This window comes from Cariama cristata, unplaced genomic scaffold (genome assembly GCF_000690535.1).
Source record: "Cariama cristata isolate BGI_N322 unplaced genomic scaffold, ASM69053v1 scaffold11184, whole genome shotgun sequence".
Lineage (NCBI taxonomy): Eukaryota > Metazoa > Chordata > Aves > Cariamiformes > Cariamidae > Cariama > Cariama cristata.
The window spans coordinates 3,030-15,191 of NW_009613575.1; the positions used below are offsets into that span (position 1 = coordinate 3,030).

General features: G+C 49.4%; 1 protein-coding gene across 1 annotated transcript; it reads left to right on the forward strand.

Annotated features, from left to right (window-relative positions):
* Window positions 1-1,490: 1,490 nt before the first annotated feature.
* Window positions 1,491-10,548, forward strand: SLC35B4 (solute carrier family 35 (UDP-xylose/UDP-N-acetylglucosamine transporter), member B4; the record flags this gene model as incomplete). The annotated part of the gene is made up of 9 exons (XM_009699082.1): window positions 1,491-1,604; window positions 2,654-2,756; window positions 4,114-4,163; window positions 5,354-5,435; window positions 6,839-6,899; window positions 7,691-7,800; window positions 8,027-8,102; window positions 9,278-9,353; window positions 10,302-10,548. Coding segments are annotated over 9 exons (919 nt in total), but the record flags the coding sequence as incomplete, so codon positions are not given.
* Window positions 10,549-12,162: the final 1,614 nt, after the last annotated feature.

Genomic DNA, 12,162 nt, shown 5'->3' on the forward strand with positions numbered 1-12,162 from the left:
ACAGCTTGGTTATTCCGGTTCTCCAGTGCATCTCTAAGCTTGCATTTTGCAAACCTGCCCGTAGATCCAGCCCCTAACTACTTGTGACGGCACGCTGCGTGAGCCGTCTGCGTGCTTGAGCAGCAGGGTGGGGATTGGGACCCAGCAGCGTGCAGCTTCTCCGTTAAGTCCTTGGCCTCAGTTTGTGTCTTGCACCAGAGAAAGGGGAAGTACTTGCTCAAATTCTCTGTCTGCCACTGCAAATAAGAGCGAGCTTTCTGATTTTCTGACATGTCACGGCCTCCTCTGAGCCCACGGCTGACTCTGTGCCTCCCAGGAAATCCTCTCCTGCTCCCTGTAAGCTTCTTAGGAAGGAGGCAGGGTCTGCAGCTGGCATGTCTGCTAGGAATGGGTGAGCAGCATGCAGGGAGTGTTTGTTTAATGTCAGGCTGTTAGGGGCTGTCTTGCCCTTGCGCGTGATTCCTCTTCCTTCAGAATAAACACACAAGGTTGATTTGCTGCATGGTGGTGTCATGTCCACTGTAAAGGTAATGATAACTGCAGAGCCGAGACCTCTCTGGGAGGACAAAGATGCTCAGCTAAGAGGGTCACTTTTGAGGTCAGACACTGTTTTGTGGCTTTCAATACCTTGTGGAGTTTGAAAACTTCAGTGCAAAGCATGTGTCACATGAGCAAGCTCCCTGGCTTGCCTGACTGTCACGTGGCATTTAATGCCACAACCTTTTTGGTCTCCCACGATGAGCTGTTGTAGGTTCCTTCTTAAACCTACAACCAACCTTTTGGCATCCAGCAAATGCAGGAGGGCAGAGAGCTGAAGGTTGCTGAGTAAATTGAAAGCAGGTCTGAGCTCACGTTCACATGTTCTGGGGATGGGGTAAAAGCAGAACCACAGGTACTATGCATTGCTCTGCAGACATGGACCTGACCTCAGCACTTCCCTCATGCAGTGGAAATAAGGGCTATTGGAAATCGTGCTGCCTTCCTCCTGCGTGGACTCATCGTTTCACCTGGCCTGTAACAAATACAGCAGCTTGTAGGTATGGAGAGAGCCCTATCAAAACCAATTCCCCATGAGAAAGAGGGAGATTCAGCTTCAGTATGGTTGTGTTGGTGCTTGATGTTGCTCATTCAGATCCTATACCCTGGCAGGATGTTACACAGACCTGTGAGGTGCGACCAATTTCCTCTTTCACTTCCTGACCTAATTCCCCACATGCCCCATGATGGGGGTGGCTGTTCGCTTCCTCTTTGGAAATGTTTGAGGAAGGGATTGCTGCACATGTATCTACAAGTACAGGTGAGTAACTGCCTGTGGGGAAGTGTTTAATAGAGGCAACGTGAGAACCTGGACAGATGAAGCAGTGAGGCCCCTCCAGGTTAATACTCAGTCTGGGGTTCTGAGCTGTTAGGCTCTTTTTATTGGAGTCCAATGCAGTGTTTGTTCTCCATGGCATTGCTCTTATGCTTGTCTTTCTTCTCCATGCCTGCAGACAGTTTCCAGGATGTGGGAACATAGTGACATTCTCCCAATTCCTATTTATCGCAGTGGAAGGCTTTATCTTCGAAGCCAACTTTGGGAGGAAGAGGCCGGCCATACCAATAAGGTACAGTCGATCTGAACGCTTTTGCTAGGCACAAATTGACTAGCTATCTATTATCTCAAGAAGTGTTTAATAAAATGGCTTATCCATTTATCCTGTCTAAATCTCATCCCTTCTGCGGCATTTGTGGAGCCACATTGAGAACCTGTCATGCCTGATAAAGTATGAACTCCTCATTTATCGAGAATTCTTAATAGGAAATTGCCATCAGATACTTTCCTGTCCAAGAAACAGGGCAGTATTTTGCACAGTTAAGAGTTTGCTGTGTTTGAAGAGCTTACTGTCTCTCTGGGGCTTGGTGCAATGGGTGTGGGAGGGAGAGGTTTACTGGAAACCCGGCCAAATTCACTTTTGCATTTCTCCATCAGGACTATTCTTGTCCTGGCAATGGCCTGACATGTTCATGCTCTCCTCCGTGGCACTCAGTGGCTAAAGTGAAGTGAGGAGGTTTTATGGGGTTCCTTAGCAGACTGCCTAGCCCATGGCAAAACAGGGTGCTGTGCTGAGTGCTTGGGACAGAGATCCTCATGACAGAAAGTTTTGGGGAAGTCTAGTGCCATTCATGGCCGTGTCACAGCAAGGAACTTCAATTTGTGGAGCCTCTCTAGCTTAGGTGTAGAACCATGGAGGTGTTGAGCCTGGATTTGAATGGTTTCTCCTTCCACTCAGGGTAGCGATGCCTGCTGGCAGAAATGGAATCCCCTCAAATCAAGCCTTGTGTTATGCCACTGTCCTTAGGAAAGAAGGGTCTGGAAGGAAGTCCGTGCTAAAAGATCCCAGCTGGAGTATCCTCAGGTCCCCTTTGCTTCTGGGATTAGCGCAAGCTGAGCCAGTGCAGGTCAGCCTGCTTCCTGCTTCAAGGAGCTCCCTGCTACATCCAGAGTTGATTAATCTCCTTGTTAGTCCTTGTCACAGACACAAGAGCTAGGTGGGCTCCTGCTGGGCTCCAGATCTTTCCTTGCAACCCATAATCTGTTCCCAAGGTGTCTTCCAGCATCCCAGGGAGGTACATGCACAGCTATCATCTGGTTTGTTTTCTCTTTGTGTTTCAGGTACTATTTCATCATGGTGGCCATGTTCTTCACTGTCAGTGTGGTGAATAACTATGCCCTGAACTTAAATATCGCCATGCCACTGCACATGATCTTCAGATCAGTGAGTACTGTCATACCATCCTTTTCCTCCTCATGTGAAATCTCTTCCCATCGTCTCTGTGAGCATTGTCTCTGGTGCCTGTGTTGTGCCACCCTCTCTTTCCCAAAAAAAAGTGCAAATACCGAACCCCAGCTAACTTATGTGGAGAACAGCCTTGCTCTGAAGACTCAGCTGTTGTTCTCACTTTCATGGTGTTGATCATTAAATTTCAACTTAAGGGACAGACAAGGAAACTCAGGCTCAAACAAGCTTCTTATTTCCAAAGGTGATGGGGAAGTAACAATGGCAAAACCAAGCCCAGACTCTGGCTGTTGGCCCTGAATGAACTGAATTGCTGGCCAAAGGGATCCAGCTTTCCCTTCCACCTCACAGCTATACCAAGTGGTTTGTGTCCTAATGTAGGTGTCTTGGTTAAACACGTCCGGTCAAAGAGTGTGGATTTGGCCTAGTTCCACTTGCACTGTTTCTGCATAGGTCTTTGCTTTGGAAAATGCCATTAAAATGCATCTTCGCTTAATTGTAGATGAGTGTCAGGCTAAAACATCTGTTAAAACCAAAGAAGATGGAGCCCCAGCTGTTGGGAATAACAAAGTCTGCTGGGCAGATCTGCTGTTCTCCCACAACATGTCACGGGGTTGAGATACCTGAAGTCAGGGGAGGTTAAAAAGAAGAAAACCAGACAACATTCCAGGAGACCTGTCCCGCATTAACCGTGAGGGATGGTTCTTATCTTGCAGCCAATCTATGGAGCCGTACTCCTGTTCCCAATTGAAAACACAGCGATTTGGCCATGTTCTGGTCTGTAGCACACACTGAGGGTCATGAATAGGCCAAAAAAGGGGGAGGTCCACTGGCCAGAAGATTGTAGTAGCCTGTTTGTCTGGGCATCCTTGTTCCCAAGCCACTCAGCTCAACTTCTCCTCTCCTCCTAGCTGAAGTGAGACCCATAGAATCATAAGTCATTTAGGTTGGAAAGGACCTTTAAGATCATCAAGTCCAGCCATTAAGCCTGCACTGCCAAGTCCACCACTAAACCATGTCCCTAAGCAACACATCTACACGTCTTTTAAATACCTCCAGGGATGGTGACTCCACTGGTGCCCTGGGCAGCCTGATCCAGGGCTTGACAGCCCTTTCAGTGAAGAAATTTTCCCCTGGTGCAACTTGAGGCCATCTTCTCTCATCCCCACCCTGTCAGTCTCCCTGCTCCTGTTCTGGCATTTCTGTTGGTGTTTTGGCATTAGTTGTATTTAGTTTACAGTGTTTCTCTGGGGGAGGGGGGGGGCGCATCCCAGTCCAGGAAATTTGTCATGCTGACCTTCTATTTTGTTTTTCTCCTGTCTCTCTTCTTTCCCAGGGTTCACTCATAGCAAGCATGGCTCTAGGTATCATCATTTTGAAGAAAAGGTAAATCACAAGCCCCTCTCTTATATCATCAGGGAATGCTCTGCCATTGACTTAATCCTGACTGGTATTTAGTGCCCTCCCCTTTCCTGTTAAATATTCTTGTTTTAGTGATGGGGAAACTGGGACACAGAGGTGTGCCTGGACTAGAGGCTGGAATAATTCCCTCTTCTGCATTTCCACTACCCCTCACTCCTTCATTTAAGGCAAGCATGGACTGAAAAGAAAGGTTTTACACATGACTACAGCCTTTACGTTAGCTCTTTTCTTTCCTCTTACTTCTGTGAGACTGGTACCGCTCCTGATGGATGGCTGTACTATGTCTGGCTGGGATGGAGTTAACTTTCTTCATAGCAGCCCATATGGTGTTGTGTTTGGGACTTGTGGCTAACACAGCGTTGATAGCACACTGATGTTTTGGCTACTGCTGAACAGTGCTTACAGGGTGTCAAGGCTCTCTGTTTTTCCCACTCTATCCCCCAGCAAGTAGGCTGGGGGTGGACAAGAAGTTGAGAGGGGATACAGCTGGAACAGCTGACCCAAAATGGCCAAAGGGGTATTCTGTGTCATATAAAATTGTGCGCTGCAGTAGAAACCAGGGTAGGGGAAGTAGGGGGCAGTTGGTTTCTAAGACGGCCATGCTTATGGGAGGTGGTAAGTGATTGCCTTTGCATTGGTTTTGTTGGGTTTTTTCCCCCCTCATCTGTTAAACTCTTTAACTCAACTCACCAGTTTTCTTATTCTTGCTCTTCTAGTTCTCTTCCCCCATCCCACTAGCTTGGGGAATGAGCAAGTGACTGTGTAGGTGCTTGGCTGCTGGCTGAGGTCACCCCACCATGGTGGGCAAAGACCTGGGGGCAGGAGGGCCCTTGCAGCTACTTGGGGTCCGGCTGTTGGACCAGTGTGGGCACATCCCCTTCCACTCCGTCACTATGCAGAGAACTGCTCTGGCTTTGATCTGAGGGGGATCCTTTGCCACAGGCAAGGAGATCTTGGTCCAAATGCTTCTTTCTTGTTGCAGTTGGAGTTAGTTGGCGTTCCCTCCCAGCTATGTCCAGCGTTAGGTAATGGGTATGTCCCCATTACCCCAAGTTCACACTGGTGTAATGGAGCAAAATGCAATGCAAGGGAACAGTAGATGAACAACAAGAGGCTGGGCTGGGTCACTGACATCTCTCTTCTCCCCCATGCAGATACAGCGTATCTAAATACACGTCCATAGCCCTGGTGTCCGTGGGGATCTTTACCTGCACTTTCATGTCTGCAAAGCAAGTGGTAAGGACTGGAAAGGGCCTGAGGTCATAACTGTGAACCTTATTGACAGGTGGAGCTTCTGTCAGCACCTTCATCAGTAATTCCCTTTGCCTGACTATTAGTGGAGAGACAAGGTGTCTCCTAGCTCTAGATCTGCTCCCTGAAAGCTCTTGTTCCTGGTCTCATTTTCCTGTGGTTTGGAGGGAAGAGATGCACACACATGCAGGTGGTTAAACATAATTACAGATGCCTTTTAACCTCTTCAGTTGCTTTTTGTGGAGAATAAACCATTATTTTTTTGCCACAGAGATAACAGCTAGAAGCTGTTTTCTCTTGCCCTTACTGTGATGTGTTCCAGTTAGGAGCAGGTGAATATTAAACAAAACTCAGCCATCTTAAGTCTTTGCTCTTTTTATCCCAGAAGAGATTGTTGGCTTTCAGGCTGGATTTTTCCAGACCTGTTGTCATCCAGTGTGACTTTCTGTGACCCTTGAAATAAAGTGCATGTATTTGGAGAACAGGAGGGAGTGAAGAAAATCCATGTGTAACACCACTTTGGGCTTTTCCTGGGTCAGCACCCACAGCCTGATCTTGTCAGCTGAAGACAGAAAAATGGCATAAAGTGGTGGTCAAGTGAAAATTGGTTTCACTTATTCCAGCTCTGAGAGATTGGAAATGAAACAGGGCTGTCAACCTCCAAGTCCCCCATCGTTTAATAGCTTTTTATACTCTCAGAATATCTGAGGAAGGTCTGTGCTATACAGCCTTGCTCTGTATTAATACAGATAAACTCTCAGCAGGCACGGGGTTTTGGTGTAGTACAGACAGTTGTGGCAAAGGTGAGTAATCTGATTTCCCCTAAACCACAGTGAACGAGAGTTGAGCCAAGTCAGGCTACCTAGAGTTGTACCCTCGGCTAACAGCATCTGCAGGCCTGCTCTCCTCCCTGTCTTGACTACAAGCCAGAGCCCTGGTTTTAGTACCTGACTGGGGCTTGGCCAGAGCCCTTGTTCTTTCCTGCACGCTCACCTCTGAGATGGGGACAGAGGACCCTGCCAATGGGCTGTCTTTGAGAGCTTTCTGAATGGCACTGATTATTTCTGTGGTTGCAGAGTTTGGTCTCTCACCAAGCCAGGGCATTTCTTCCAGAAAAACTACTTTCTTGATCAGACATTTACACTTTTTTTTTGCTGGAATCTAGTGTGTTCTCTGAAGCAGAGTGGAAAGCAAAGTGTGCTATGGTTGCTACCACCTCTGTTCAAGCAGGGAAGCAGCTCTGGAGAACGTGAGACCTTGGGCGGTCTTTGCTTTATAGGCTTGCTTTGTAACACGACAGATGAACCGAGAGTGAGGTGGAGGCAGGTCTGAATGAGCTGCAGGGGCACGGTAGCTCATGGTGACTGTGTTGTGTCTCCTTCCACCAGGCGTCTGACTCCAGCTTAAATGAAGAGGACGGATTCCAGGTTTTCTTGTGGTGGCTGCTAGGTATGTGAGTGCCACATCTCCAGCTGACCTTGCTGGGATACTGGCAAGATTCAGCCCTCTGATGTCCTTGGCCGTATGATTTGTGCAAAGCAGACGGTGGTGGGAGTCCCCGTGCTGAGGTTAAGTTGTGCTGAGTGTCTGGGGGATGTTGATTTGCAAAGAATGGGGTTTTGTGGCACTCGTTAGCAGTGTTGTGCAAGGAGATACTCTTTGTTTATTCAACAAGTTAAATACGGTGCCTAAGGGGTTTCTGCAGGGTAGTGGCTTAGCGGCAGGATGAGACTATAGTCATGCACGTTTGCAGCTGCCACCTTGATTTCTCTTTGCAGAAGCAGCCCTACCTGATAAACCTGATGCTGTGAGAGATGCTGCAGAGAGGGAGTGGGGCTCTAGCTGGTTCAAGTGTTTATTCAGCACAATATTTCATGGAGGAGTCTTTAAAGCCTGGCGCTTAAGTCTGGTTTTATACCTCCAGCCTAGGTCTATTGGTGGCTTTTTGGGGAACCTGGGATTAATGTATTGTCGGTAGTGGCAAATTACTGTATCCTTGGTATCCTGCCAACTCTGCTTGCCAGGGCTGAGTCTCTTTTTAAAAGGTGCTCTTTTCAGAAGTCACTTGGCATCTCAGCCTTTGTAATAAGATACCTGTCCCCAAGACCATTATCAGTTTTCTTATCAAGTCTGGGTGTTTTGGGTTTTTCACTGAAAGCCACATTGTGCGAGTCTTCAGGCTAGTTGACTTGAGCTATGCCACGCTTGAGCAGTATTGCAAGGCTGTGCTTCTGTTCCAGGTATTGCTGCACTCACCTTCGCCCTCCTTATGTCTGCCAGGATGGGGATTTTCCAGGAGACGCTGTACAAGCAGTTTGGGAAGCACTCTAAAGAGGCCCTTTTTTACAATGTAAGTCACCATGTCTTCTCTGTGGCTTTTACTGGGCAGACAGAACTGCTAAGAGTCCCTTCCCCTACCACCCTCTACTCAGCACAAATCCAAAGGGTCACAAACTGCAAGGCTGGAGCAGCGAAGAGTGTGCTGTCATCCGGATGTGTGACGCTGGTTTCCCAGGATGAGAAGTGGGGTGGGTTCACATAACCTGTTAACATCACATCTTTACTTTTCTCTCCAGCACGCGTTACCACTCCCTGGCTTTCTCCTCCTTGCCCCAAACATCTACCACCATGCAGTCCTCTTCAGCCAGTCTGGTAAGTGTTGCACAGACGGATCCTTGCTCTCGTACCTTTCTGTCCTCTGGAAAATGCTGTAGGAAGCTTTCAGTCTAGCAGTTGTACATATCAGGCTGTCGTCTTGGGATATTCAAGCCCTTTGAATTTTCAGGTTTGATGGAAATCCAAAAGCAAAAATAAACCCCACGCTGTCTTGAGGGCATTGTCCAACTTTTTCCCCACGAAGGGGCAGGTGCCAGCACGCTGGGACAAGTGGTGATTGCTGACTGCTGACAGCCTGGCCACGGGCAGCTGACCCTTCAGCTGGTGCCACGGCGGCTTGCAAAGCTAAGCCCTGAATTACTGTTTGGATCACTGTGATTAAAGCCCAGGCTTCTCACTAGTGCACATGCAGGCACCCTTTGGGCCCAGCCAGATTGCTCATCCTTCCACCTTGAGTTATCCATCTGCTGAAGTTTAATGGTAAAATTCACCAGATTTGTCAGTGCCAGCAAGCTTCCTATATCCCCGATCTTGTGAAACTGCAGGGATCTTTGCTGAATAGGTTTGCTGGTTCTCTAATCCTCTGTGAGTGGGGGGATTGTTTGCATGTGTAGATCACTTTAATCTGTTCGTTAATATCATTGCAAAATATTTCTAGTATGCTACACCTGTCTCAGGGAAAGCATGAAGTGAGCCCTGGGAAAGGAACCTGGTGGTTCAAAAATGGGAGTAACGGGACCAAATGCTCAAGCACAGGTGTAAGCGCGGACCCGTTGGCTTTTGTTTTGCTGGTGCTACGCAGGCTTTGCCGTGCTAACGCTGTCCCCCTCTGAGCCACACAGTTGGTTCATCCAGTTTTAACAGTAGGACAGCCCTGACACAAGAAAGCAAGACAGAGCTTTTCCTTTAATGTCTTCTTCCTTAGCCTACTTTTTCCTCCATCTTTCTTTCTTCCCTACGGAAGGCCAAGCAGAAACACCTGCAAACTCTCTTGTATTTGTAATTTACCACAGTAAGAGCAAGATAACTCTCCATTTGGAGCAAAATCAAAATGGCCCCACACCTCAGTCTGCTTAGTGCAGCAACGGCCTCCTGAAGCTGCAGCATGTCCGAGATCATGATCAGTCCTGGACAGGAGAGAGACACCTCTCTTTCCATCTTTCTTAAGCAGTAGTAGGGCAGTGACCTTGCTCCATCCTTTCTCTCTGCAGAACCGTTCCAGGTCCCGGTGATCGGGCTGACCCTGCCAATCATGTGGTTCTACCTCCTCATGAACGTCATCACTCAGTATCCTTTCAAAGCTCAGCCTGAGACATGTCGCAGAGATGGCAGCAGGGTGGGAGAGGAGGAATGGGGTGGGGGTGCCACGTCCTTGGAGCCTTCCCTGCATTTGGGAGCTGATGTTCGTATAACTCTTGGAAAATACAGAGTGAAATTTAACCTGGGACTTAAGATTTATTTTTTTTTCCCCCAGAGTGGCTGAACCACCTAGTGACCACCTCTTGGAAAATACAGAGTAGAATTTAACCTGGGGCTTATGTTATTTCCAGGGTGGCTGAAATCTGCCACCACCTCCCCAGGGACAGGCTGATTGCTGTAAACTCACGGCGGTTTTGCTTGTCAGCTCTAAGTAGAAGGGACAGATCAGGAGCTATTTGTAATACTTCAGTGTGTGGCGTCTTCCAGGCAGCTCGGACAGCTCGGAAAGTCTGAAGAAGCCGAGATGCCCTCAAAAAAGAGCCCCTTCAGTCCAAGGCCCTTTTACCATTTTTCTCTCACTATTCAGAGAAGACTGTGCTCTATTGCTGCTCACCCTCTTCCATGAAACCCCCTCATTTAATCTGCCTTTCCCGTGCCCCCTGGGGGTGGGGAAGGGGTCTTCTGGAGGGTATAAATGGAGAAGTCTGATTTTAGCTTCCCTTGGCTCCATGGCAGAGACCGTAAACGCTGCGTGCTGTTAACCGTTCGCCAAAATGTTGGCCCTGGCTGCTGTAGTGGGGTAGTTTTGCTGTCCCAGAGCAGGGTCGGGGGGACTCTGGGAGATCTGGGGTGTCCCTGGGGTTTGTTGTGAAGCTGCTTATAGCTGTAGCAATGCTGATCTGAGGAAACGGGAATTTTATTCCCTGTATAACCAGACTGGGGCTATCCACTGCCCAATCCTTTTCATTCCCAGAGGTCTGCCCCCAGGTGTCTTCCCTCTTCAGCCCCTATGTCCCCTTACCTCTGCCCACCCAGATACGTCTGCATCCGAGGCGTCTTCATCCTCACCACGGAGTGTACCTCCCTCACCGTCACGCTGGTGGTGACGCTCCGCAAGTTCGTCAGCCTCATCTTCTCCATCCTCTACTTTCGCAACCCCTTCACGGCCTGGCACTGGCTGGGCACCGCCTTCGTCTTCGTGGGGACTCTCATGTACACAGAGGTGTGGAACAGCCTCGGGCCCTTCCTGGCTCGCTGGAGGAAGAGGCCGAAGGAGGAGTGACGGCCAGGGACTCTCTGCAGGGACCTTTTTATTGTTTTACAGAGCAGAGCAGCAGGGAATCCCCCAGAGGGGGGTTGTTTTTATAACACGGGGAGGTGTTGGCTGTGCCAAGCTCCTGGGAAACGTGGAGCCTCCTCTGGGAACCTACCTGAAATGGATCATGGAGAGACGATACGGTTATTTTTGTAAGGTTGCATTTTTTTTATGCAACCCCTTTTGCTTCCAACCACTCCCCCTGTATTTTTTTTTTTGGTTTGTTTGAATAATCCTTTTTAAGTAATGTAAAAGCTGACCTAGTTCTCTGTTAGGAGCCCAACCTTGTTGTGGTGCTGTTGTCCACTCCTCCCGGCTTTGATAAGCTGGACCCTGAGCCTGTTTGGTGCCATCCTTTAATGTCCAGGTGGCCGTAGGGTATGGCTGGGCCCCTGGGGAACAGCTGTTTGTGCAGCAGGTTGTTAGTTACACTGGAAATGCCAGGCCTGGCTGTTAACCTGATCCAGCACCTGTGCTGGGAGGGTGTCAGATACACCTGTAGCTAGAGCCTACCAGTCTGCCCAGTAGATCCTCCAGTAGGGAATGCCTCAGGGGGCTGGTTCCCGAGCCACTGAGCCCCCATCGCTTGTAGCAGAGCCCAGTTGGGAGCCTGACGAAACCAAAACGGGGTGATGCTAAGGGGACAGAAAGGGCTGCTGTGTCACCTTCGCAGCCTTCTTGGGGAGACGGTGAAGTGCTGTTGAGGCTTAGCTGAGTCCTTCTCAGACACTGCGCTGATACTTCATCAGCGGAGGGTGGTGTGGGTTAGATCCTCAGTGCAGGTCTCTTTTCAGTCGCTTCCTACTTTTTCCATCATCAGACACGTGGTCAGCAGGCTTCGTTACCAGCAGTCAGCTGCAACGAACTGTGCTGAGCCCCCGGTACACCTGCGGTCCCCCCGGATCCAGCCCAACCTCAGGGTTCAAATGATGCCGAGAAATTTAAGAAAGGCCAGTATAGCTGACCTTATTTCTGCTGCTGGGGGGGCGTCTGATTTCACTGTCCCTTCACCCAGACCTCTTCTCCCACCCCTTGGGCGTCACCTTTGCTCGTGGCATTTCTGTGCATCCTAGCGGCATCCACAGTGGTGCGCAGGACCGATGTCCCTTAGTGTCACCCCTCACTTGGGGCAGGAGTGGCCTCCAGGAGCTGTGGGTGTGTGTCCCCATGCATGCAGGCAATGCGCGTCTCCCAGCAAGGTGAGGAGCAGCAGCCCCGGCTCTTCTAGGAGCCGATTGGGGTTAGGCAGATCAAGGGTTAGCGCCCGGCCTTATCTCTGTCTCAGAGCAGCAGGGAGCACTGTTTTGTGCTGCCTCAGTTTTCCTGAAGCACCTTGTTTACATCATCCTGATACTGTCCCCGCTCAGCCGTGATAATTAGGGCATCCAGCAATGTCAACCTGATTCACATCAAGCTTGGCCAAGTAAGCACTGTCCTCCGTTATTCCTCCACCCAATGCCCCGATGATGTTTTCCAGCCTTGATGTTTACAACCTCTCCAATGTAAAACCTGCGCTTGTGGTGGGTTAACCCTGGCCGGTCATGAAGCACCACACGGCTGCTCGCTCGCTGTCCCCCACAG